The following is a 27,988-nucleotide window of genomic DNA, read 5'->3' as shown; positions in this document are numbered from 1 at the left end:
CTAATTGGCAAGCCAAGATTGCCTTTGCTGTCCTGCTTTTCTCTGTAATGAACTCCCATGAGTTTTTCTTCTAACAGTCACTGCCATTGTCGGCTGTTTAGCATAGTTAGCATTATGTAAATTTATAGGAAGGTGGGTCATCCAAACCGTTGCCTTCATAAAATATATCAGTGTTTATTCTCGTTTTGCTACGTTTTTTGTCATTTGTTTTTGGAAGCACAGCATGGATTTTGCCACATTTTCCTTCTGAGATGGGGGTGAGTGAAGCAGCCTGGGAGGTGTCCTAAAAAGACTGCTGTCCAGCCAAGCACTCTGCACCCGCACTCTGTTTTCCAAATGGGCTTTCTCAGCCAAATAAACACACAATAATGTTATCAAATTTTACGTATTCTCAAAATAATTTTTAAAAGTAAGAAATAAAAGTGGCTATTACACCTTTAAGTGGTTTATAATGCTGCACTGGTTGCAGGTGCTCTGTGGCTAAACCTTTGTGAGAGTCTCTGGTGCTTTACACTTTCTATTCCTCTTAAGTGTCTGTCTTTTACAGAGTAGGCAAAATATATTAATAACCCCTGATATCTGCCTTTTAATCTGGCAGCTCAGTGGTTTTTAAAGCTCAGAGACAGTCCACATTTTTGCTGTTTTCAACAAACAGAGCACAGGGATAATAGCTGTAACTGAGCTTATTTGCCTGCCTAGTGGCAGATGTGTCTCCTTTGCTGGTCTGACATCCTCTCCAAATGTCTAGAGCTGTTAGCGATACTAAGAGTTGCAACAGGTACTAAGCATGAAATTTTCAAATTGCATTTGTTCCAATTGTATTTATTGTTTCCTGAATTGGAGACTGGGAATAAAAAGTGCCTGTGCTTCCTGATTAACTCGCTGTTTTTCTACTAACTAAAAAACTTTTAAGGTGGGTTTATGGCATGCCACAGAGGTTAAACACAAATTACTCATTTTAGGCATCGGGAAAATGTGCTATTCGCATGGATAAAGATCCTAAAGGGGCCTTGGTTTCTAGGTCATATTTTCTAATTAACCTGCCAGACTGTGTTTAGCTGCAATACACGGGCAGCTCCTTTAGCACTCATCTGGCCCTGCTATTTAGTAGACAGGGTATTTTTAGTATGAGATCTAAGTGATTCTCATTTAAATACAGTGTCAGTGTCTACCAAATTCTATGTACCAAATTACTATTTCTCTACTGTTAGTGTTCAGCATATTTGATGGAAATTTTTTATACATGGTATTCTTCACCATATCAAGCTTTCCATCTCTGTGCAGTTATAACTGACTTCTTTTCTCTTTGTATGCAGAGTGCAACCCCGGGTTCTACATGTACCAGCAGGGTTGTGTACGTGTGTGTCCTGCAGGCTTCACGTCAGTCTCCAACTCTGAGCTTTGGTCCCAGAATGAGGTGGCTCCTGTCCTGCATCCGGCCTGCATGCCCTGCCATGAGCTCTGCCTTACCTGCAGTGGCACAGGGCCAAAAGACTGCCTCTCATGCCCACCTCATAGCCACCTGGACACACTCACTGGCACCTGCCAGCACCAGAACCAGATTCAGCGTGAATCACCCGATGCTGGGTTGTTCCCATCTCGTGGCAGCGCCTCTTCTAGTATTCTGAATCTAGAGATCTCGTCCAGTCTACCCGCCACTGTGGCAGTGCTCTGCTGTGCCTTTATCGCAGCCACCTTTGTAGTGGTGTTTGGCCTGCTCCAGTTCCGCTCGTATAGCCTCACTAAAGTGTGCAGTTCTGAAGCCAGCGTGGGCTCCGTAATGCGTGCCAGCTTCGGCCTGGGCATGGCACGCAGTGGCGTCATTTCCTACAAGGGTATCCCAAGCGTGTGGAACGAAGACGGGGGCAACTCAGAGTCCGAGAATGACGAGTTTGACATCCACAATGAGAGAACTGCCTTCATCAAAACACAAAGTGCTCTTTAACCCTTTCCCACACACTTTTGCTATCTTTCCTCTCCTCAACTATTTTCTTTCTTTTTCTTTTTGAAAATATGGTCTTTCACAGGCTTGTCTCCCCTCTTTTTCTTTGGGTTTGATCCAGCTGTTTATTTATTATTTCTTTTTTTCCCCCATAGTGGTGAGCTTGTAATGTCAGGGCCTCACTGAACACACCTTTTCGTGCTCACCTGGCCTCAGTGCCTCTAAAGGAAAGCCTCCATGGCTGATTGGCTGGAAGATGACACAAAAAAAATTGATTGTCCCAGGCTTGCCAGCAGGACTGTCCAAAAACACAATAAACACAATGATTGTCATTTAGTCTCTTCCTCTTCTTTCCAGTCCCACCACATGTTGCTGAATGAGCTCTAAGGAAGAAATCCTATTATTGTGTGTACCAGAAGTGTCCAGGCTGACCAACTAGTCTGATTCTTAATCACAGATGATTCGTTTAGTGTGAAAGGAATCATTGTGAATCTTATTCTTATGCTGGGGGCCTTTTTAAAAGACAGTGCATATTTTTTTCATGTTCTCTTGGGAGTTATTGAGGCTAGCATGTTTTCATTTTCAGTGCATACACAGATTCACAATGCAGACCCCAAGAATAATTCTCCTACAGAGAATTTCAAATGCTGAGTTCATTGTTTTTCTTTCTTTCTCTTGAAGGCAGTTTACACTGCTGTAACCTCATGCTCTCTTTCTGACTCCCTGGAGTTAGTTTTGCAGCACTGCTCTGAGATGAACTCCATTTGAGGCCTTGGGAGAAACTCTAGCAGGGCTTCTCAGGATTGCGCTGACAAACCCTGAGAAGTGATAAGGCAGTTTAACTTCCTTCCAATGTTAGTTTCATTTGTCTTTATATTATATGTGGACATGGTAAGTTCTATTTTGGCAGTAAGAGAGTGACTTTTTGCGAATGAAACTACAAGGGCTCAAGTGAACACTTCAATGCAGCTATTGTGTGAGGCAGGGAATCGGAGTAGATTATTCTAGATTAATCTGGTTGGAGAAATAATTAAATCGAGCATCAGGTTATTTCAGTTTGTCTTGAATGATGTAGTTACTCAAACCCAGTAATGGTTTGGCCTAATTCGGTTATATTATCTTATGGTTTTATAGAGATGTTGTGAGCTGGGTTTTAAACTTTTTTTTTTTTTTTTTTCCCTCAAATAATAAAAGTAGAGATTGCCTGTGTGTGTGGAAGACTGTTGGGTCATGGATGGATCTTTGATATTCCACACTCGTCTTCATATTCTGTAATTGTAGCAGTAATAGCAGATGCCATTTTTACCATTTTTAACATCAGTCTTTTCCAATGTCTTCTAGTAACAACAGAAAATCCCCTCCAGGATTGCTTTTTAAAGGTGTGTTGTTTAAGACTTGGTGGTGTTTCAGTATGGATAAGTTAAAATCCGGCTTCTTCCACAAGTGTGCTGTGGACAATTGTACCGTATCAAATTCATGGGGCTGCATTGTTTTTTAAATAGCCTTCACTTCAGACTCAGACTCTAGCATATTAAATGATCATCACATCAAAAGCATTAGTAATTAATTTCTGTCAGTTTTCTTTTTTGTTTCCCCTTCTGACTGTACGTGTGTTTGACTTTAATTATAGAGCTATTGTTAAGAGCAATAGGATGTTTCTCCAAGTCCTTATCTACTCAGTTAAATATCTTTATTATTTTTAGTAAGTATTCTTTTAGGGAATATGACCTTCAGTACTTTCAAATCTTCATTAACTAAATCCTGCCTTGGAGATTTATAATTTACTGAAACTTTAATATTGTTTACTTGTTCTTTCTTTTAATTACCTCCAAAATGTTTTTCTTTGACATTTTTTTTCTCTCTGTTAGGAGTACACCTTATTTCCCTTTTCCAAGTTTATTGTAAATGACATATGTATATATTCACATTTTCTTTTGTTTTCTTTTATATTTAATTCCCCTTTTTTTCCTTTGCTTTGCATTAGTCTGTTCTGTCCAGCTTAATTTAACAAATATACACAGTGCATTAATTTATAGGAATCACAACATCACAGAGTGCACTAAGAAGGACCAGTATGCATCTAAGGAACACTAATTTTAATTCAAAATTTTTAATGTTAAGGAAAAAATGGAAATTTACATGCATATAGATCTATCTCTATAGAATTACTTCATGACATATTTAAGTGACTAGAATTTGATTAATTACTTCATGGAATTTAGTGAAGAACTGAATCAAAGATGGAGTTGGTTTTTTTTTGCCATTCTTAATAATGTTAATTTTAATTTTAAGCCCTCTGAGATTAAAGATTTGATGGACCTCATTCTACATTCACACTAGCAAGTAACAAAACAACAGGGGACCTCATTTCCTTTAAAGAGCCATTTCATGATAAGTGCAGCATGGTGACATGCCTTCATTTATGTCATTGGGTTATAAAATGGTGGAATCCCAGTAAATTAATCAGGTTTTCCTACTCTCGTCTTAATTTTGTATCTGCATTTGGTTCCAATTTTGTTGCACAAAAGCAATAATGATAGCATTGAACATTTAAATACTTTTAAGATAAATTTCACATGGTATACATGGTGTATATGAATTGCACAGTTGTCTGTGTGTGTTTTGGCTAAGATCATTTGTTATCAGAACTACAAGCAGTAATGGTGGCAGTCACTGCACTCCACAAGATACAGTGACATCAGCAACTTGTCGCTTGCTAGTGTGAAGTAGTTTGAGTTGTGCCTCCATGTTCATTTTCTCTATTATTATCCTAGTAAGTGTTGAAATGGTGAACTCAGCTGGACGTAACGTCTTCGGCTGTGTTGCTCAAATAATGAGAAGGTCCGACGTCAAACTAGCAGCATGACGTATTCTTATGAAGGTCGTCTTATTAAAACACAAGCATTAAGCACCTACAGAGTCCTGCAGGATTATTGGGCTTTGTGGAAGGCGTGACCAAAGACAGGAACGTGAAACATGTGCATGCTACACAGGCGAGTAAAACTGCAGGATGGACTCGCTTGATAGATAGGGATAATTTTCATTCTAGATTTTAAGATGGATGTGATTTTTGCCATGTTTTGCAAGGTATATCAGATTCAGTAGTGTCTCTCTCTCTCTCTCTCTCTCTCTCTCTCTCTCTCTGTCTCTCTCTGTCTCTCTCTCACACACACCCACACACACTGAACCTGTTTACCACCATGCACTTCTTCTGTGCCCAGCTTGAATTGTCAGTAAGTCCTGTTGTTGAAAGACTTTAGTATATATCTGAGACAGAACAACTACATTAATATAAAATAGACCTATTTTTGTGCATTGTCATATTCATGTAATTTAAAGATTTTTGCCTTTTAAATTTTTTTTCTCCTTTTTATTTAATTGATGTCAATATATGAATTATAGATTTATGAAAAATAAAGATCTATGCAAAGTTATGAAGTTGCCTCTTTACTTACCACTGTTTGGTCAGACTTTTCACATTTATATTTTCCAAAAGCCAGACTCTCCTTTGCTTTGCTGTGGCCTAGATTTCTTATGACTTACGTTATTTTTATTTAATTAATTTTAATTCTTTTATTTAATTTATTTTGACTTCACTTAGCTGCAAGCGCAAGACAGCCAAATGAGATAAAACTATCCATTACATTTGTACTTCTATATAAAGACAGTTGCATCCTGTAGAGGTTTAGATGGTGAGCAGTGACAATGGTGTTGAAGGCGTACTTATTGTTGCACAGGAAACAGCGCTCAGTGTTCTTAGTAAGAGGTGTGTTTAAAAAAAACAAAAAACAAAATGTTGCCACTGTTGTATATTTAAACCTCAGTATGTAACCTCAATTCTTTTATTGTAATAAGATCATAAGATTATTATCCTGGATGAGTGACTCAACAATAATTTAGTTTCTGTATTTGCTTGAATGTTTTACATACATCTATATAACTGGCAAGGTCACTCGCAACTGTAAAGACAATGTTAATGAGTCTTGTTTTCTTCCTCCTCAAAGACCTCCACACGTTTTCATTTGACTGCACATGAAGTGGTCTAACTTGCCTGTGTAAGCAATGAGTCATTCTTGTACAGCACTATAAAAGATGATGGTGGGTGCATAGCTGCAGTACATAAGCACTTGAGCTGTTTCTCAAGCTGTGTATTTTTTAGTGCAATTAGTGTGTTTACAATAGAGGTGTCACATTCTATTAATACCCAGAGTAATAGAACCACCAAAAATGAAGTGTGAAACACCAGCCACTTTTAGACAGTTGTGCAGTGTGCTTTACGTAGCAGATGTGGCAGAGCCTTTCAAATGTGCTGTAACGTTTGAAACCTTCCAAAGAGATGATGCCTCGGATTTTAAGTCTGTTTTTCCTTTTTTTTTTTTTTTTTTTTTTTTTTGCGCCTGTTCTTGTTGAGTTCTGGTCTGAGATTTGCTACATGAGAAAACACATATCAATGTGTCATTTTCTTTAGAGAATATTGTACTAGCGGTTCAAAAAAGAAAACCAACAGTTGGTTTGCTCTAAGCCTGAAGTTTCTGTTCTCGCTGTTCAACCCCAAAATAAAGTTCTAAAAAAAAATCAGTTAGAAACAAAATTATTAGACCCGATTTATTTTGTCCTTGTTTTTTCATATTTAAAAAAAAATTTAAATAAATAAATTCTGTATAAATAAATAAACCATTTTACAGTTTTAAAAATTCAGTACAAAATTTTAACATCAAATAGGTTGCTTCCATTTAGGAGTGTAACAATAAGATAATTTCGGTCAATGCATCGATTTAAATCAATTCATTGGCATCTTCAAATATCAAATCATTGCCTAATGAATCTAATTGTATTGTAACAGATTCAGTGGTGTCGTCAACTATTAAATCATTTCCTTATGAATGTAAATGTTGTCTTTTCGTTTGGAAGTAGGTTCCAAAACTCAGTTTTACACACCATACGTTTACACTCTTACTTCCAATCAGAGACTTAACTGCTATTTTTTTTTTTTTTTTAATTAAACAATAAAAAATATATAAAAACATAAAGATAGGTGCAATACCTTGGAAAAGTGTATTGTGACATAGTTATCATCTTTCTCGATGTTAAATTGTCATATTGCACAACCCTAGTATATACTCCAGAGTAGCTTCTTAGCACTTAGTCCTTCTCTTGTGTTTATCTGTGGTCCTCTACTCTTGTGGATTCTGCCCCTCTTGTAAGTCATGGTCAGAAACTGCCAAATGTTGAAATGTAAATATAAATGTAATTACTGTTTATAGATGATGACAGATGTTATGTTTGTTATAAATCCAGCTGGACCCGATTGAACAAGTTAGCAATCTTGGACGTCGTGATGCATATCATGGAAAAGTATTCAAGTATCGTGATATAATTTTAAGGACACTACACTCAGAAACAAAGATACCAAACTGTACTTTTCCTTGTCTCTGTGGAGGTACATCTTTTGTACCTTAAGTATGTATCTTTGACCTGAAAATGTGAATATAGTATACTTTTAAAATTGGTTTGAGGTACATAATTGGAAAGAAATGACTTGGAATGAAAACGTCATTTGATTCTGTATGTTGATGTATCTTTTTTTGAATTAGGAAGTCAGACTGAAGTTCCACCAAATCTAAATAAGAGCCTTTTTTCCAGCTGTGGAGGATTTCTCACCACTTTAACAAGGACAATATCCTAGCTGATGAGATGCTTTATGTTTGAGCCAAGCTCTACTGTCAGCAATGCAGATAATGACAGAGAGCTGCAGGGTCATCACTCGGAGGCATCTGACCCATCAGTGATAAAGAAAATTAATTATTAAATATTAATTACTCTTACTTATGGAGAACCCCTGACAGTGTATAAAGACAGAATCACATTCTTGATCAGGCTGAAGTGGCAAGACATTCCGGCACTAAACAGCCCCAAGATGGTAAAACACACCTCTGAAAAGTGCCTGTCACATAACCGCCAGCTGGCACTAATTCCACCCTCTGCAAAACGAACAAACAAAAAGCAATCATTTTGTTTGCTCAGCCAAGAAAAGGCAATAGTGTGCAGGGAGACATACCACCAAAACACACCTAAAAGCCATGTTTACTGCCTACAAGCTGCTACTGTAGAGCAAGACGCACGCTGGGGGCGGGACATATACATCCAAGAGAGCATTTAATTGGATGACCTCAAGACTAGTACAGGATGTGTCATGGAAAATGAATGTTAATCATTTTCACAGAAGTGACAGACTATGACATTAAAATGAGAATATCTCCCAAGCTTTTTTTTTTTTTTTTTTTTTTAACTACAATACTATTGTGTTGGTGGTCATAACACAAGAAGCTCAGAAACACCTCATTTGAATTCAGGTGCACTTTAAGGATCACAACAGATGTATCTTAAAGGTACACTACACTGGTAAAAGATACCCAACAAAAGATGTACCACAGGTGGTACATAAAAGGAAAAGAAGAGCAAAAGTAGATTTGGAGTATGTTTTATTTTTAAAAGTGTAAGGAGCCTGGACTAAGAAGAGAGCTGGGAAGAGACAGAGACATGGTTAACGCCCCTACACAAAACAATCACACCACAACTCCTACAAAGGTGATCATAAAGGTTAGCTTTTAATACTAATTTAAGTTTATTAAACAATAATTATCACACCTGATAGATGAGTGAAAGTGTCGCTGCTTGAATAAACTAATACAATTGGATTATCTCTGTATCAGGGGCTATTATTAATACTGCAACGAACTCAGTGTAACATTTCCGTTGTCTGATGGGCCGAATCCCGAACAGCTCCCTACTCCCTATCTACATGTTCTCCTTAGGATCTGAAACAATAGGCGGCTCCGCCCTACGTAGCGCGCTCTCTGTCCAATAGGGGGCTGTTTTAGGATGCGGCCGCGCTTTGGTGCGCGAGGACACAGTGGTTCTCTTTAGTACAGCTTATTCCGATTGCACGCGCAGCAGCTCGCGTGAGTGAACGGCTTGCTGTTCTGTTCTGGGGAATACGAGTCTTTCCGTTGTTTTGTTTTGTTGTTTTGTTTTGTTCTGTTTTTTTTTTGTTCTGTCCTCAGGCTTTTGTTTCGTCCATGTTGTCGTGATTAAATGGACCTTCACGCCCTTCACACGTCCTGAGACAAGACTCCGAGGAGGTGAGACTGAGCGTCACTGACACTATCCCTGTCGATGTCCGTGCCAGTGTCCGGTGTTAGAGGTTAGAGCACGAGCGCAGGTCAGTGCCACAGCACAGGCTGAAAGAGAGCTGAAAGAGAGCTAGAGTGAGGAATAAACAAGTGCAGGTGACCAGAGCTGCCTTCAACCGAAACTCAGTGTGTAAACTTTACTCAACATCCTGTTGTCCTACTTACATGCTGTTATGTAAAAGATTGATACTATTAACACTAATAAATTAGGTTTTTGCAACAGGCTTCTGTGATACGGAAAGAACAAAATAGTCTGACATAGGCGTGACGTCACGAGAACAGACAATGAACAAACATAGCAAGAAAAAACAGAAACTGTATTCCTGCATTGTTCTGAGACACTACTGATGGCTGAAATAAATATTCATTAGTATTTTACCAGATTCTTTAACAAAATAACACTGTCGAGACAAGATTGTTTATGTGATACTGTAGATACTGGAATACAGTGCCTTGTATTAGTATTCACCCCCTTGAATTTCTCAGAGGTTTTTTGTGTTAAAACCTGGAATTGAACTTAGTAGGGGAAAAATCAATGTAGTTTGACAAATTATTTCCAAATTTAAAAAAATGTAAATGTTGTGGTTCATCCCAGGTGCTGTAAAACCCCGACGTTTTATCTGGTGCAACCAGTCGCTATCAGAAATGATATAATTAGCTGAGTGGAGTTTAATTGTGTGTTAACACACCTGTTCCTGGAAGGCCCTAGAACTTACTAGAGGACATACCTAAACGAACAGAATCATGAAGACCAAGGAGCTATTGAAACAAAGAGGGTCTTAGTCAGAGAAGCAACCAGGAAGGCAAGGCTAACTCTTAACATGATGCTACCACCATCATGCACACTACAAAATATGGAAAAGTTCAAAGTGGTGAATATTTATGCAAGGCACTGAAAAAATATGATACTTGGTTGTATAGTGTATTTTGTTTCACGTCCTGTTTTCAAATGTCTCATCAAATCCTGTATGACAGTGGTGTTCAATCCTATCTTCAAAAAGCCGGTATGTTGTACTGCAGTAGGTTTTTATTCCCACCAAGCAGGAACCACCTTGTTCCACTTGTTTAATCAGTTCATCTTGGTCTCCAGGCAACTATTCAGTGTGCCTCCTATTTTGCTGGAATGGAAGCCTGCAGTTACGTTGGCCCTTTGCGGATAAGATCGAAGACTGCTGTTTTATAGCCATGGTTCTCAAAGTGGTGTCCAGGGACCTCCAAGGGTCCATAAAGGATGGCCAGAGAATCCAAAAATTTATTTATTTACTTATTTACTTACTTACTTACTTACTTACATACATTTACATTTTCTTAGAGTGGTGGAAATGATAACCCACTCTTACCAAAGTTACTAGGCTTATAAATAATTCTAACTGCAGTGTGGGAGTGTTTCAGTTCTTTTGAATTATAAGGTTATTGAATTATAAGGATAAAGAATGTATAGAACACACGGGTAGTATTGGTGTCAGGGGTCCCAAAATTAGTACTTGTGTCCCCGTATAAGTTACCAGCCAACAATTCGAGGACAGTTGGAAGGCCTGAAAAGCAGATGTGTTTTAAGGTATGATATAAAGATGGCAAGTGCTGGAGCTGTTAACAGTGATGAGAATAATTAGAGCTGTGGAGTCACTCTAGAGAAGCTGTAATGTTCTGATGGAGACGTAGTGGTAAAGGTGGGCTGGTGGAGAAAGAAGATCACAGATGAGCCAACTTGATTAAGGGCTTTCTGTAATGTGAAGAATATAGTAGCTCGAGTATGGGACAAACCTAGCGTTGTGAGTTTTAGCACATTTCATGAAATGTTTACTTGCTGTACACAGTCCTGCAACTTAGTCAAAAAGTGACTTGGAGATGAACAGCAATATCCTCTGCCACCTTTTATATAACCATGTACTGCTGAGTGTCATTCATTTTATAATTGTTTTTGCTTTACTATTGTGAATGAAGGTTGTGCCCTTGTAGTAATCACTATTTTGCAATCCCAAGCCACAGATGGTTCAAGTTGTAGCTCTTTCCCAGCTCTTAGCACACCTGAACAAAAACATCTGGTTCAGGTGTGTTGTGCACTTTGAGCAACACTGTGGACTGTATGGGTGTATGTGAGGATGAAATATGGAATTTTGTGTGTGTTATTGTCTGGTGAATGAATGAAAGACATCAGGTTTCTGTCTTGTGAGATGTGCGAGCAAAGTTGGTAGCGTACTAACTCTGGTTAACACTGATAGATATTAGCAAGTTGATGCAGTAATAAAGAAAGTTCTGTTTATTCGCAACATCCTTTTTTTTGTTTTTTGTTTGTCCAGAACTACACTGAAGGAAGTGAAATTCTTAACAACCACCAGCTTGTCAACCACCTTCTTTAACACTCCAGCAGAATGTTTTTTTAAGTGCTAAAATTTGCAGAGTGAAAGTCTGTGACCAGGGCAGAAAAAAAACACTGTACCTAGCATTTATTCAAAGCTAGAATAAAATCTCGAAACTGACCACCTTTTTTCCGATTAGTGATATAACCGTAAATGTTTCCACTTAAGATATCTACAATTATCCTATTTATTGGGCTGGGAATTATGTTTATTCAGAGGATGGAAAATTTTACAGGTGTTAATTCATTCATCTTCATCATTCAAGCCTTATCCTGGTCAGGTGGATCCCAAACCTATTCCATGAACACTGGGTGTGCGGTGGGAATACACTCTGAAAGGGGCACCAGTCCATTTCAGGGACCCGTGTGCACACACTCTTTCACACCTAGGGGCCATTTAGAATAGCTAATCCACCTACTAACATGTTTTTGGGAGGTGAGAGGAAACTGGAGAACCCCGAGGAAACCCCAGACACGAGGAGAACATGCACGGAAACTCCACGTAAACAGTAAGCTGAGCTGAGGAGTGAAACTTTATTTCCTTTATTTTATAGCTGTACTTTAGAAAAGGAAAAATAACGTTACGAAATTGTGGGTTTTTTTTCAAGTAAAGTACCATAGACAATTCTAATATTGCTGCATCAGCACAAAAACTGAAGCATGTACTTGTATTTGGCCCAACCATAATGTAGAATAATTACTTTTATATGTTTTGTTCCTCATGAAACTGAAAGGATTTATAAATATGCACTAATATGCAACTTGGAAACACCCCTTTCTGCCAGTCCAAATAGCTCGATGGCTAATTTTAGTCCCCCTTTGCTGTTATAATAACCTCCACTCTTCTAGGAAGGCTTTCCACTAGATGGAACGTTGCTGTGGGGATTTGTGCTCATTCAGCCACAGAGCATTAGTAAGGTCAGGCACTGATGTTGGGCGAAGAGGCCTGGGGCACCAAAGTTCATCCCAAAGGTGTTCAGTGGGGTTGAGGTCAGGGCTCTGAGCAGACCACTCGAGTTCTTCCACTCCAACCTTGGCAAGTCATGTCTACATGGAGCTCGCTTTGTGCACAGGGGCATTGTCATGCTGGAACATGTTTGGACTCCTTAGTTCCAGTAAAGAGAAACTGTAATGCTACAGCATACAAAAACTTGGGGAAGAAAAAGTACAAAAGTTTGGGGAAGAAGCACATATGGGTGTGATGGCCAGGTGTCCACATGCTTTCGGTCATGTAGTGTAGCTCACATTTGTCACAGTTAGACATAAATGGGATTGTCTTTTCATAATGACTTCTAATATGATTCCTATAACAGTAGCAAAACCTGACCAAAAATATGGTATATTCCCTAACTGTTTTGTTCATCCCTAGCTGCTACTAAGTTCTGTGGGTAAAAAAAAAATTCGAGGAACCATATGCTTGTTCTTTAAAAGTATGCATAACAGTTCAAGCCGTTTGGTCTGTAACTCTTCCTGAATCAGGAGTTAGCCAATGAAAACCATTCAAGTAGACTCCCAGTCAAAAATTTGGACACACCTGCTCGTGTTTTCCACTGTTTTAGAATATTAATGAACATAGCGTTCTTTAAAGGAATATGAATGAATGAAAACTAATGGGTGCCTATTAGTACAATTATTTATGTGAAGAATAAAACATCACAGGGCATGCTGTTATAGAAAAATAATAAGCAATAGGGTGGTGAAGCTGAGTTACTGCTACCATTGTAAAGTTGATTATTTTCCCTCAACAGCATGTCTGAAAGTGTTTTATTCCTCTTAGAATTTGCCAATGCTAAGAAGTTTTATTCATCGAAAAAAGAAATGATGTACTTTTCAACCATTTAGTGTTACGCTTAACGCTGTATAATGTCTGCAAAATAAGCTCCTCTTACCACTTAATTTATAACTGCTATAAACAGCTGTTCCCTCACCAGCCTCTCTTTTTCCACTTTCTTTAAGTTAATAAGACAAAAAAAAAAAAGCAGCTTGTCATGTTACCAAAATCTTGTAAAGCAAAAACCCCTCTGTCCGGAAGACTCTCCCTCGTCAGAAAACATAAAGGAACTAGAGGGAACTAGAAACAGTAAGAATTAGTCAACATCTTCTGACCAGTGAGAATCAAGAATTCAAAAACTTGCCATCATTATGGTAGCTCAGTGGTAAGATGTTGGACTACTGATCGGAAGGTCGTGTGGACAAACTGCTGCCGCTGCTGGGCCCTTGAGGAAGGCCCTTAACCCTCAACTGCTCAGTTGTATAAATGAGATAATTGTAAGTCGCTCTGGATAAGGGCGTCTGGCAAATGCCATAAATGTAAATGTAATGTTCATTGTCACAGTGTTCACATTCTCAGGGCTGCCCTTTAAAGGCCTCTGTTTTCCTCTAGGCTGTTGTAGTGCAGTGGGACGATGGGTTTTGGGGAGGAACTGTGGTGCCATCAGGGTCATGCTGCTCTGCTGCGGCTGCAGGACTCTGAGCTGCGGCTCATGGAGGTGATGAAGAAGTGGATGACCCAGAGAGCCAAGAGCGATCGCGAGTTCTCTGCTCAGCTGCATCAGATGGCGGCAATGGTGGAGAAACTGGAGGGCCCTCAGGCTGGAGGAGGCTTGGATTATATCAGCCAGCTCCATAAGGTATGCATGTGTCCCTGCTGGACTTCATTCAATCTAGCATATTATCTTTTGTATAATGGGCTACTGAGCTGAGGGTAAACCTACACCGGCGCTGCCATTCCCGGGCTCAGTTTACACTAATTGCCATCTCAGATTCCATATTCTGCTAAAGACGAGTGAGCTGATTGAATTTTGCTGTCTCTGGGAAGTTATTGAAAGGTTGCTCAATTAAGAAGCGCTGTGCTTCAGTACGCCTCCAATGCCCTGAGCTGTGTTCTGAGCCAAGGATGCAAAAGCAACACTGATTATTTACGTCATGATGTTGTAGTGACTGCTGAGATTCTGCTGCTTTTTTTGTTGTTGTTGTTGCTGTCTATTTCATCAGCCTGAGAGGAGCAGGCAGGGAAAACAAAGCTTTGACAGGTGTTTAGCACATTTCCTGTCAGAAGCACTCAAAGTTTCCTTTAACACATAGACATAGCGAAACATACCTAAAACCTCCAGTGTATCCATCGTGTAAGTGACATTTCATCTGGTGCACACTTTCTCAGAAATATTGTGTACCATGTAATGCCAGTGAACCTTTAAGGGATGGAGGTTGTGTGATTGGGGGATAATCATATATATATATATATATATATATATATATATATATATATATATATATATATATATATATATATATATATATATATATATATGTGTGTGTGTGTGTGTGTGTGTATATGTATGTGTGTATATATATACACATATACATATATATAATTTTTATTCATCGAAGATGTAATCTCACACTTTAAGTGCATGTCTGGGTTTCTGTCATTAAAAAACAGACATTTATGATCTTACTTTCCATCAAAAGAATTAACTTAATTAGGTCTTATAGGCTTGTTAATGTGTTGATAATGATGCAAATTGAGATACTGAATTCAGTATCTAATGCAAGTTAGTTTTTTTCACTAGCTAGCTGGATAGCTAGTTATATGTTAAAGAATGCAAAAATTATATCTTAGCAAGTAATGATATCTTCAGTATAAGCAAATTTCTCTAAAATTTCTCATTCAGTCATCTTCATTCTTCACAATATCCTTGTCAGGATGGCACTGAATCTGGAGCTTATCCCAGAAGCATTGGGCATGAGGCGGGAATACACCCTGAATAGGACTCTAAACCATTGCAGGACAAATATGATTATTAATCTTATTTCTAGGCATTTTTAGTAGTTTAAAGCTTGCAATTGTTTCATTCTTACTTATTTCACACATTTGTTTTTATAAATAAGTAAAGTTATTTGCCAAAAAAGACCATTTCAAGCACATAATATCATATAGTCTCTATAATATTTACTTATCATAATCTCATAATGAAAAATATGAAATACATTTAAGCATACTCCAGACATTTTCACTATTTTGCAGTGTACAGTTGAACAGTTGCAGTAAGCAGTGTCAGGAAGCACTTATCTGAACTTAACATGTTGAAATGTCATCACTTCCCTATTTTTGATGAACAAACGACTCCTGTTTGAACATTGACTCAGTCTGAGGTTCGCATACAAGCATGCGTTTGCCCAACATAGGCTCTCACTTTTTCATAATATCACACTGTCAACATGGTGAGTGAGCGGAAGGGGTTTGGATGACATAAGAACCTGAGGGCATTTCCAATTTGTATGTTCATGCGTATTCATAGATTTGTGCATCACTTATAAAGGTAAAGGTGTAGGGATGCTTTCAGGTGATTTGAGTAGTTTCTTAAAAAGCATTTTATGATTTTAATGGATCAGACCTACACTTTCATGTGTACTATATGATGTAGGCATGCCTGCTGATCATTAAATCTCTCCAACAGTCGTGGAACGTGATGGTGAGCGAGACAGAGAACCTGAGTCGGATCCTCCGCAAGCACTCTGAAGACCTGATGGTGGGTCCGCTTAGCAAACTTACGCTTCTAATCAGAGACAAACAGCAACTAAAGAAGACGTATGGCGAGCAGTGGAGCCACCTCAACCAGGAGCTATGCAGGGTCAGCACCACAAATACACAGTTTATATTTTCATCTGGTTTATATAAAAATTTAACAGTGTGCTATATGCGAGTAGGCAGAACATATTTTTCTCTTGGCATCAGTGTATGAGTTGAACTTTTTATGCACAATCTGTTGCTGGTACACTTGAGACATAAGTATGAATACTTAAAGACGTGTGTAGAGGCTATATCATCACGCAACAGTGCAGTAGCTTTCAAATCGAGTCCTCTGTTTTTCCTGCTAAACACATCTGACTCAGCTCATGAACGGCTTGATGATGGATGACGTGATGTTTTGGTTCAGGGGAAACACATGTGTAGCACATGGGGTCACAAGACTGGAATGGAGAACTATGAGCTTATACAAATGAAGTGGAAAGCAAAGTGTTTGTTAATTCATGGACCATTAAATGAAATGGATGATAACATATTGACAGTGAAAGATAGAAAGGACAAAGGAACAGGAATAAAGGATAAGGGTTTTTCTTCAGCTGGATTTTCTCTAGAGCCATGATGTAAACCTTGACCACCGGCAGCGTCGAAACAGCTGTGGTAAAGCCTCTGAAATCTCTGCATGTGATTCATTTTAACTGTAAGCTGAAAGCAATAATTATTGGCAAAGCAGTGTGTCATTGTTGTATTACTGGAGGGCCTTTACCACCCTGAAGTGGATTGTTTTTCAAGAACAGCACGTCCTTTTGTGTTTTATTCCTCTTATAACAGCAATTTCCCCCTCTACTGAAGTTAATAAGACAGCAAAATATAGCTTGTCATGTTACCAAGAAACCGCAAAGCCCTCTGTCCTATAGTGGAAAATTGAAAGTTACAGCTTTAACTCTGACTGTTACAAATCACTAACACTGGAGACTCCTTCCGAACAATTCTACGTAAACTTCTCCATACAGAAATCGTCACCACATCAGTGATTAATTTTTTTTTTTTTTACTCAATTTAATTGGAGCATCCACCATATAAATCTTTGTTACTATAGAAATAATAATATATTACATTATTATAAACCTCCTTGTGGCTGTCAGAGATGCTGTTATAGAAAATTATGTAACACCTTCTGACCAATCAGAATTCAAACAGTGCTGCGCTGTAGTATAAAATAATGGATCAGTGTTTCACAATAAAGACGAAAAAAAAACCAACATATGACCGTGGATTAAAACGTGTCAACAAGAATACTGGTAACAGTTCACTAGGTCAAGGATAGGAAGTCCTGCAGTCCTCTGGAACATGCTGTATGAATGTAAAAGTCTGGATTTTGATTGTTAAAAGTTGTATGTGCATGCTTATTTATAGGTAATGAATCCAGATCTGTTAAACATCAGTGCCAAATATACCAAATTTTTCCCCACGGCAGTGCAGCCAATAGACAAGAAGCATGAATAATGAAAAGTGAAGGATGTGTGCAGCAGCCAGTGTGCATGTCTCCAGGCCACTTTAATAGGACAGGAAGGGAACTAAAGGTAGGGTGTGTTTCCATAATGAAAGTGCAAAAAAAAACACACATGGAAGTGAAAAAACAGTGGTGGAATTTGTTACGTGAAACAGAAAGGGGATCTGGCCAGAGTGTACAGGTGGACAGAAAGTCAGAGTTGAAGATTACACTCTGTGAAACCAGAATCCTGTCTTAAAAAGGCACAGTGCACTCCTAAACCATTATCTGCAGGCAATTAAATATGTACCAGCCATCCTAAAACATAGCGTGGCTGGTATATATAGTAATAAAGATATTTTGGCATCCACATCAGATTATTTGCTATTAAAAATTCCTTAAGGTCGTAAGGTTTTTTTGTGGAACCAAGTGCAACATTAACGGCACTGGTTGTAAGAAAAATACTCAGAATGGTATGAATTGAGGCTGGGGCTGATTTCTTTCTAGCACTGACTGTTCATGTAGCGTATCAGTGACAGTCATGTTGGGTGATTACACAAAATGAAATGCTGCCTAGATTTGATTTACATTTGTGTTGATATTTTTTAGTCTATGTCACTGACACATCTGTAACATGTCGTCAACGGTGATTGAGAAGGCGCATGTGAAATACGGTTTAGTTTTCCGCCTAAACTAAAAGTAGATAGACTAAGTATGTATTGTCCAATCAAAGTACATATTACACAGACAGGGGAACTGTAAGTGTAGTGTTTTTCTGTTTACCATGTTTGGTATTCAGAGGAAGTATGACATGAATCCAGTAGAGCATTAGATTTCAGCCTCCCATTTAATATCATTTACTTCAGTTACAGTTAATGAAATTCAAGTTATTGAAATTCAAGAACAAAGCACAATTGGATAGTCTTTTTTAAGAAATAGTTCTTTTTAAGCTGTCTAGTGGATTGCTTTAATATTTAAAAAAACTTGTGGCTCCTGAGTGGCCCTTGTTGACATTATCTTTACACACTAGTATGACCACATAAAGTAGTTTTTACTTTGGCAAGTGTACACTTCACATAATGAGAGGGAGAAGTTCATAGATAATTACTGCAGGTTGAGGTATGAGCCTGCAAGTCTCTACATGCCACTGACTGGTTTTCTTTTCCACTGCTAAAGTTCTTTTTTAAAATTTTTTGGATGGTTTGAAATATGCCATGAAGTAAACTGTTTAAATTATGCAGGAAAACATCTTCTGTCTCTATGACAGGCCATGAACTAAAAATGAGCAAATGGAGCTATGAGGCAGGAGTGAGTTCATTGTACACAAACATGAGAAAGACCCATAGATCCTTCATCTCCACAGTGACACTGGCAATGTTTTCAGGTCTGAACAGATGGCTCTTTAGAGATCAGTATCAGTGGATTTCTTGAAAATACGAAATGGTCATCATTTGTAGTAAGCTGATATGCAAGACTCAGATCTTTTGTGAAAGGAGTCTTCCAGTGCTTTTTTTTGTCTACTATTATGCGAGAAAATGAGAGATATTAGAGCCACACCTCTAGGCATGTAGGCCTGGAGATTGGGGGAAAAAGGCATATTTATTTACTTCCTGCTTTGTCAGAGGACACCTGCTTATTTGCTTAGGCTGAAAGGATCCTGGATATAAAGTTTGGCAGGTTCCCGTTGCTATTATTGCCTCTGATTAGTCACTTGTGTGTCTTTCCTAGTTCTGCATTTGAAGCTTTTGACTTCCTTCTGGAAACCCGTTAAAGGAATGATCAATTTTTGTTGCATTTGGGAGTTAATGGCTGGCAAATTTACCTAGTTAGCCAGTTAGCACAATTGGATTATTGGTAGTAGGGCTCATTTTGTGTTTAATTTACCAATTGTTAAAACTCATATAATGGAGCTAGCAACTGTCAATAGCTTCCATATATAGAAGGGTCAATTTATTAATAGGCTGTTTCAGCCTTATTAGGATCCTTAACTACAGCATAGTGTAATATGAATTTGCTCTCTTTTTGACCCTTTTTACACGCAGTCATGTCATGTATCCTGATAAGATTTTACTCACACGCATTTACATTTGTAGTCAATTGCGTGTCAAGGTAACCAGTTCTCTTACATTAATATCCCAATCAGCTTTCATTCATCCACAAAATTCCTGATTTGCTCCTGTAGTCTGTTTAAAGGTTTAAAAAGGTTTTAAAAATGTGTGTTTTTAAAACCGTTTTAAACCTTTAAACCGACTACAGTATGTGCATTACAGTTTGAGGTTTAGTTGTCAAATGTAGTTTGTAAAGTTGGCACACATGACTAAAATACATCTCAGACTTACTGAAGTGATTTTATTGATTAGCATTTACACATTTGTTTTATGTTGATAATCTCTGTCTATATAAAATCCTGGTAATCAAGATACAGGAAATGACCAGTTGTACACAAATCCTATGTGTACAAATCCTATTTCACAGATCAATTTAAACTGCTTGGTCAAACAACCAAATGCATTTAAGGTTCCTAAGGTTCATGTAATTAAAATGTATCACCTTCAGATAGAATAGAAAAGTTCCTGCTTTGTTTATTCGTCATGATGCAGTTTATGTGGTACCTTTTTTTTTTTTTTTTTCAACTGAAAATCAAGGGGTTACTTTTGTGTTAAACTTTCTACTAAAACTCAGTGGAGGCATGTGTAAAAATGTGTGTTCAAGAGCCCAGAGGGAGTTCAACCACCTTTAGGTAGAAGACATAGATGACGTAATTGATGTATCGGTGGCCTGACACAACCATGGTTACTGTCACCAGAAGTTAATTATTTTCCCATAAGACCATTTATTCTTATTAAATAAAGACCTATATTTAGCAGATTAATTAACTTGACATAATTTTTAAACATGTTAACTTTGCCCAAGAGAACATGCAGGCTGTAAGATACAATGTAATTCTGTTTTACTTGGTTTAACTTGGAATACTAACAGCTAACTTGAAAACTTAAATGTGGCACATAATGTGGTCTTGTAGGTGTTGTTTTGCTCTCATGATAAACCAGCTTCACTGCATTAGATGCCTTTCATCTCAAAATCTGTCCAAACCACAAGGATTCACACTTCTTGCTCACTTCGTGTGAACATTTTAAGTCAGTGCGTGTCTAATGTCTAATTGATTCTCCTGTCATGCCCTGTTGTGGAAGGTTAGGTCACCCAAACTGAGTTGGACCGCCTGAAGTCTAATTACAAGCAGTTGGTGCGGGATGCAGCTCAGGCCAAAAAGAAATATCAAGAGGCGAGTAAAGGTAAGGCATGTAGTTGCTTTTCACTTCCTTTTGCATCATTGGGTTACTTCACTTCCACTCTGAATGCCAAATGCTATGCAAATAGCACGCAAATGCCCAGAGCACTCACTTACAATCAGAGGAACTACTTTTGTTCAGAGCACACAATGTGGAAATGACGAGTGTGATTAAGCAAAACAAGACCCCCCCCCCCGTTTTAACGAGCTTGTAGCCTACAAAAAGGGCCTCACATAATCTGCAGGTCATATCTCATTTATATGTTTTCATGTTAATGGTTTGAATTGTGAATATATGCCAGAACCTACAGGTTCTTTCTCTAAGCACATGTGCATTTGTCTGTGTTTGTGTGTTTTGTCACATCCAGACAAAGACCGTGAGAAAGCCAAGGAGCGCTACATCAAAGCCACACTGAAACTTCATGAGCATCACAACGAGTACGTGCTGGCAGTAAAGGCGGCTCAAGTGCATCATCAGCAGCACTTTGGCCGGGTCCAGCCGGCACTGCTGACAGCTCTGCAGACGCTGCAGGAGGAGATGGTGCTCATTCTGTGAGTCAAAACACGATGTTTACATTTGCAACTTGCAGCTGTGCTAGCTCTACCGTTGTCCTAGTTCTAAAATAAGATATGTTTAGAAATGCAAAGGTCAGCTTTTGCGATGCTGCACTCATGTTCCGTGCACTACCTGTGCTAGGTGAGGTAATTTTTCTTTAGAGTTTTACCACTTTTCTACACAGAGGCTAAACGAATGCGAATAGACACAAAGTGCACATAGCGACAGGTGGATTTCAGATAATAGGTCTCATTCTTGATGTCACATATGTTAAAGTTTAGATTTGAGATGAACTTGTTGAAGCCGTCTGATAATGAAAGGTCAAAATATTACATGTAACATGAAAGTAAAGTAAAGATATATAAAAAACAGACTTAAATACAGTAACAAAGTAACTGTTATTCCACACCTTTGTATTTGAAATATATTTACCTATATTTTTCACATTACTTACTGCTTTTAAGTTTGCTATATTATCTACTATTCCATACAATATATGTCCTACATTTTAACATATAGTAAATATAGTTGGAATTTCTTTGCTAAGACATCACATATCTTTTCCATGTATTTCTTCCATATAAAATATTTACTATATGGTAATAACATATAGCATACATTCAATTACAGTACGAGTTTAAAAACCCTTTTTGAGATGATGATCATTGGTACTAGTGTGATAACCTGCTCTTTAGCAGTCGTACATATCATACAGGCCTGTTCATAAAGAAAAATGCAGATTATGTGTAAACGTCAGTCTTTGTGAGGATAAACAAGTGCGTTATGGTTGAGCATGATACTCAGGGGGAATTACGGCGGCTGTAAATGACAGCCATATGAGCTAAACCAAATTACACAACAGATATTCCAAGTTTCACAACGTACGTTTGTACTGACATCTTTCACTTTTGCTTTGGTCAAGCTGTTGAAATACATAGAAGTACACAAAGCACTTAAACTGATTAAAGTTGCAAATTTCTCATGACAACCCCTTCAAACTTCTGCTATTTTTCTTACTGTCAGTGAGTCATTAGCTGACTGCATTCGCACTGTACTGCATTCGCACTGTATTGTCTACCCTAAGACCAGCAAAAATGAGAAGTGGTTTCCCTGCCTGTGTCTGAGACTCCTTAATGAGCAAATTCATGTTTTTTCCCCAGGAAGGAGATTCTGCAGGAGTATTTTGACCTGTCCAGTCTGCTCCAGGATGAAGTGGTGTGTGTTCATAATGAGATGACCAATGCCATCAAGGCCATCGAACCACACAGAGAGTATGAAAGCTTCATTCAGCAGAACAGGTAGAGATTTGTTCTGCTCTCTGAGTACCTCTGTTTACTGTAAATATATTCAGCAGGCCTGGTTAGCCTTCACTAATTAGAAATTTTGCTCTGTGTTCAATTTGACTGTGGCTGTCTAGATTCAGATAGCATTTATCATTTCAGTGTTATTGACTAGTTGGTGGTTTTTCCCTTTATTGTTTGACTGTGTACATCCAAGATTATCCAAATGTCAGAACCTCAACTACTTTTAGCAAGAATATTAACCCAAAATGATATACTGGTATTTGTACAGCAGTAACAACCCTTTACTACGACGCTATGGGAGCCAGCTAGAAAAATCAATTCACCAAAGGGGAAAGGACACAGAACATTAAAGACGTGCATTTGTTTCTAGTAGTGATTACTTTTGCTTCGTACCAACTTTATCAAGGTCAACTTAGATAAGATAAGACCTGTGAATTCACGAGCCATGGTCTTGTGATTGTTTGTTAAAAAAAAAATGGAGGAGCTGCTTATTATTTAATAATATTATTAAGAGCTTAGCCAGTGTTACTCACTGTTTTCTTAGTGTCATTTAGTACATATCTGGAAAAAACAAATGTAGTCATCCTGTCCACCAGCATACATTACGGGTTTTGTGGTAAAATCCTGTTTTTGTTCTCTGCCAGCTAAGATTGTCTTGTTAGCAATTTTGACACCCCTGTTTCTAATCTAAATAGTTCATATCTGAAATTGTAGATGTAGTGTATACAGTGTTTTTAAATTTTGAAAAGTGGCAAATTTTGAATAAATGGCTGGAGAGTGTTTGCTTTTTTGCCTTTAAAAATAGACTAAAAGCATTTTCATAGATTTCACAGTATGTAGCAAGTAGTAAAGATTTCCTTGTGTATAGTTTGTGCCTGCATTGCAAGTCTCGATGGTGCCGAAAAGAAAAAGTATGAAAACAAGGGACTGTATATGAACTTTAAGAAAATAAGAAACAGGATACCAATGACCAATACAGGCTTCTGGAGGTTATCAAAACAGCCAAAAGTCAAAGAAAAGGCAGTCAGTATGGTGGTGAAGCAAGTACTGTTGATATGGGTTTCCAAGGTTGGTATTGGACACAATGACAATACTATCCCAAACTAAAACCATCAGAATTTAAACAGACAAACTAGACATAGGCAAAACAAACGGGCCATAAAGATAGTTGATATTTGGAGGAAACAGGGATAAATTCTTTTGGTGGAAAGCTTATAGTCTTATTTTGAGTCTCTGTGAGTGATTTCTGAGATGAGGTACCAATCATTAGAGATAATGGAAATCTTGTAGATCACTCTGTCAAAATCCATGAATTACAAACGTCAGTTAATCCACGGGGAAGTTGTGAAATCTCTTAACAAAACTACAAATAAACCTACAGACTTTTCTGAAGTGAAAAATGTTTCCTTATTGCCCGTATTTCAACCAAAAGGTTACCTCCAGAAGAGAAAAAGGAGAAATGCACATTTAAAGAATACTGACAGCTGGTATTTGAAAACTAACTGAAGGCTTATATCGTATGGCCCATAGCATTCCAACAACCTGATTAAAGCGTGATATTTACTGAGTGGGAAAAGCATACACGCAAGGTTTTAGACATATTTACCAGACTGACTGTTTTTACTACCGCATTTGTTAAACTGGTGCTTTCCTATCAGTAAGATGTGAAAGTATATTGTAGGCAGAATAAAACAATGTTAGGCAAAACCTGATTTTCCCTCCTTTTGGCTGGTTGACAGATTTCAGCCACAGTGACATGATGGGGTTTTTACCAGACAGCTTCCTGGATCTCTTTCACACACTAACTGACAGTTTGTTGCATTTATGCAAAGAGATATAAACACAGATCAAGGGGTTACACAAGCTCACACAGTGTCACTGCTGAAGTGCATGTACATACACACACACTAGAAAGTCACCAAAGCTATGACATACAGTACTGTTCAAAAGTCTTAGGCACCCTATTTTTTTTTTAGTAAAAACTTTGTTATAGATTTTTATTTTATGACTTCTACATTATTGATTCGGTACAAAAACATTTAGATTACCAAACATTAGTTTTCCAGCACAAAATTAAATGTTACAGAAAAATGTTTGTATGTCAGTAAAGAAAGCAGCATATTACATAAGAGATACTTTTCAGACAAAAAAACATAATGAAGGCTGCTGAGTTTTGCTGCAAAAATAAGAAGCAAGTGCGACAGTCAAAGTCTCTAGAAGAACTGTGGCTGATTCTGCAAGATGCTCAGGAACACTTACAGCTCATTTACTTATAAAACTGCACACACTGTACCTGAGACTACTATTTTTTTTTTAAAGCGAAGGATCGTCACTCCAAATATTGACTTTGTTTCATTTATTACTGTTTACTGCTCTTTGTAGTATTTTTTTTAATGTAGAAACATTTAGTTTCATTATTTTTGAAGGCATCTTTGCTCTACAGCATTTCTTTGGATGTGCCTAAGACTCTTGCACAGTGCTGTATATTTAGCCTAAATTTTTATCTGTATTATACTATATTATATATATAAAAACATACTATCCTTGGAAATACTGTTCTCACGTATACAGACTGAGAGATTGATGGCTCAGCTCAGGGAGGAAAACAGTCTGATCGCCGCAGGGAAGAAAGACCTGAGAAAGACCACTGAGGCATGCGTGGCCTGCTGCTGAGCATAACCTGCAATGCATTAATTGCCTCATGGAGCAGATTGGATGGATTTGCTCGTTAGGTCAGAGCTTAGCTAGCATTCTTCTGTCTGTCATTTGTTTCCATAGCTCTGGCACTGAGGCCGCCTTCTGAGCTTGTTTGTCTGCTAGGCCTGGTGTATTGAGAAAACAGGTTTCCTGAAATCTTTGTGGAACCTGCCCTCTAGTTTAAAAGTTAAAGTAGGATGTGACTCACCAACATCCAACAAATCAGGACAATGAGAAGTCTATACTTGCTTGTCAGTTGCCTGCTAATTCAGACGGTTCAATCTCTTGGATTAGCATTCAGGTCTACTGGCCTAGGCAAGGCCTGTGCATGTGTTCTAGGGCTTACTGTTGGTAGGAACACTGAATATTGTGTTTCGACATAGCTAATTTTAGCTAACCACCATGGACTATACACTGCCAGTAAAACATTTATGAACATGCTATATTTTAGTATTTTTATTTAAATGACCTAATCCTAAATAGTTTAAAATGAATTGGTATAAGTGAATTGAGAATTGTTGGAAATTACTTTATTATTTTATCTAAATAAAATCTAATCAGAAATGGCCAAAATCTTTATCACACTTGTAGCACACCACATATTTGTTTTTCAGTTAATATTAGCACTGTTTTAGAGTCTTTTATCTATAGTCTTGGCGGATTTACCCTCCAAGCACTCATTTAGAGTCGCATTAGGATCTGAGAGCGATCAGTTAAGAAGTTCCACAAATATTTGATTTATTTGCTATCATTCTGTATAATTTTGTTTAATCCATGGCAATAATAATTATTACGTAAGGAATAAAACATAACATGCTGTTATAGGAGAATAATTAATGACCAGGTGGTTTGTTGCTTATGTGAAGTTGATTATTTTTCCAGTAACCGTCATGTCCTGAAATGTTTTATTCTTCTTATACCACAACAATTTACCAATGCTAACAAAGTTTTATTAATTAAATAAAGACACTTTGTACATTTTGTCCTTTGTAATTATGTTTAATGTTGTGGAATGTCCTTGAAACAAGTTAGTTCCTTTTATTCCTTGTTATCGCAGATATAAAGAGTCATACCCTTACCAATATCTACTTTTGTTCTCTCTTCAAAAAAATCAAAAATAATGCAGCTTGTCATGTTACAGAGAAACTACAAAGATCTCCATCCTGAAGATATTCCTATAGCAGAACTCTGACTGTTAGAAAGCACTCACAGTGAAGATTCCTTCCAAAACTACTAAATAAATGTCTCCTTACAGAAAACGTCAGCATAACATTAAATGTCAGCATAACAGTAATCAACATGTTTTTTTTTTTTAAATCTGTTAATGTGGAGCTTCAGCTATACAAGTCCTTGTGTAAGTTGTTACTATAGAATTGATAACATATTAGACGAGGTTTTAATATAAACCAGTCATTTGCCCTGCAGATTTGAGAATTCAACATTGCTGTGGTATAAAATTTTAATAAAACATGAGAAACTCCAGATGGAGTTTGAGTGGCCATATATATATATATATATATATATATATATATATATATATATATATATATATATATATATATATATATATATATATGAAAGAATGTGGTAGACATCATATGAACTATTTATTATGATGGAGCGCTATGAGTAGGAGAGAGTATGGGTTGGCCTGGGCTCCAGGGCTGCAGGTTACACTGATGTTTGTGTGTGTGTGTGTGCAGGTCGAGAGCAGAGGTACCAGTGTGTGTGGAGTTTGACAGCAGTCTACTAGAAGATACTGAACATTTGAAGCCTGAGGAGCTGGAACTGAACGAACTCACTCTGGAAGGAATACAGCACCGGTGCATACTGCCTCACTTACATACTGCAGGATTGTGGAGTCGGTGAAAGCCAGCTTAGAAATCATAGTCAATCACACATTAGTGTTCATCAGTATGCACTGCCCACTACACAGTAGGGTCTAATCAGTGTAGGGTGCACTACATCCATTAACATCTGCTATGCACAGTAATGTACATCAGGACACAGTATACACTTGAGTATGCATTAGCATGCACTACAGACAGTAGTGTGAATAAGCTTGTATTATACACATAAGTGTACTTAGCGTGCACTGCACACTGCAACTGTAAAACACGTAGGTGTTCATCAGTCATTAGTGTGCATCAGAGGGTAACATATACATTAGTATACTTACTGTGCACTACACATTGGTGAAAATCATTGTGTACTACACATTAGTGCTCATCAGTCTTCACTGAACACATTAGTTAACATCTGTGTGTATCAAGCACGTTAGTGTACTTAGCATGCACTACACACTTAAGTGCACATCAATGTTCACTACACAGGTGACACTATCTGTATATCTGCCTGAGTTTAGAAGAGTTTAGAAGTGTCGAAGTGGGCATGGCCTAAACTGGAAAGAGTATTTTTTTATATACCGTATGAACCCTACCACTATGCCCCCAAACACCGGAAAACGCTGGGAAAACCCAGAGGTAGAAATGTCAGCACTGTCAGCAGGGTCTGGGAATTTTGGCTCTGACTGTTCCAGTTCCTCAACCTCAGCTACATCACTTGAGTTTACAATTTGTCTCAAATATATTTTTGGACTGTTTTCTATGCATTATTATTTTTGTTTGC

At 37.8% G+C, this 27,988-nt stretch overlaps 2 protein-coding genes across 7 annotated transcripts in view; both read left to right on the top strand.

The window, feature by feature from the left end:
• The window catches only part of furina (furin (paired basic amino acid cleaving enzyme) a), an 81,452-nt gene extending 76,076 nt beyond the window's left edge, over positions 1 to 5,376 (top strand). For all 4 annotated transcript variants that reach the window (XM_053238164.1, XM_026930322.3, XM_053238162.1 and 1 more), the window contains one exon: positions 1,317 to 5,376. In XM_053238164.1, coding sequence (XP_053094139.1) covers positions 1,317 to 1,945 — 629 coding nt within the window. In that variant the 3' untranslated portion in view covers positions 1,946 to 5,376. The remainder of the gene's footprint in view (positions 1 to 1,316) is intronic.
• A 3,445-nt stretch (positions 5,377 to 8,821) lies between these two features.
• fes (FES proto-oncogene, tyrosine kinase) overlaps positions 8,822 to 27,988 on the top strand; it is a 37,035-nt gene continuing 17,868 nt past the window's right edge. Inside the window, exons 1-7 of one of the 3 annotated variants that reach the window (XM_026930584.3) lie at positions 8,822 to 9,084; positions 13,878 to 14,124; positions 15,955 to 16,128; positions 20,711 to 20,807; positions 21,172 to 21,355; positions 22,520 to 22,657; positions 27,064 to 27,183. In XM_026930584.3, coding sequence (XP_026786385.3) covers positions 13,900 to 14,124; positions 15,955 to 16,128; positions 20,711 to 20,807; positions 21,172 to 21,355; positions 22,520 to 22,657; positions 27,064 to 27,183 — 938 coding nt within the window. In that variant the 5' untranslated portion in view covers positions 8,822 to 9,084; positions 13,878 to 13,899. Of the gene's footprint in view, positions 9,165 to 13,877; positions 14,125 to 15,954; positions 16,129 to 20,710; positions 20,808 to 21,171; positions 21,356 to 22,519; positions 22,658 to 27,063; positions 27,184 to 27,988 lie in introns of all 3 variants that reach the window. The other 2 variants (XM_026930585.3, XM_026930586.3) reach the window with 2 other exon arrangements.

This window comes from Pangasianodon hypophthalmus, chromosome 11, assembly GCF_027358585.1.
Source record: "Pangasianodon hypophthalmus isolate fPanHyp1 chromosome 11, fPanHyp1.pri, whole genome shotgun sequence".
NCBI lineage: Eukaryota > Metazoa > Chordata > Actinopteri > Siluriformes > Pangasiidae > Pangasianodon > Pangasianodon hypophthalmus.
This window is presented reverse-complemented; position numbering and strand designations above follow the sequence as displayed.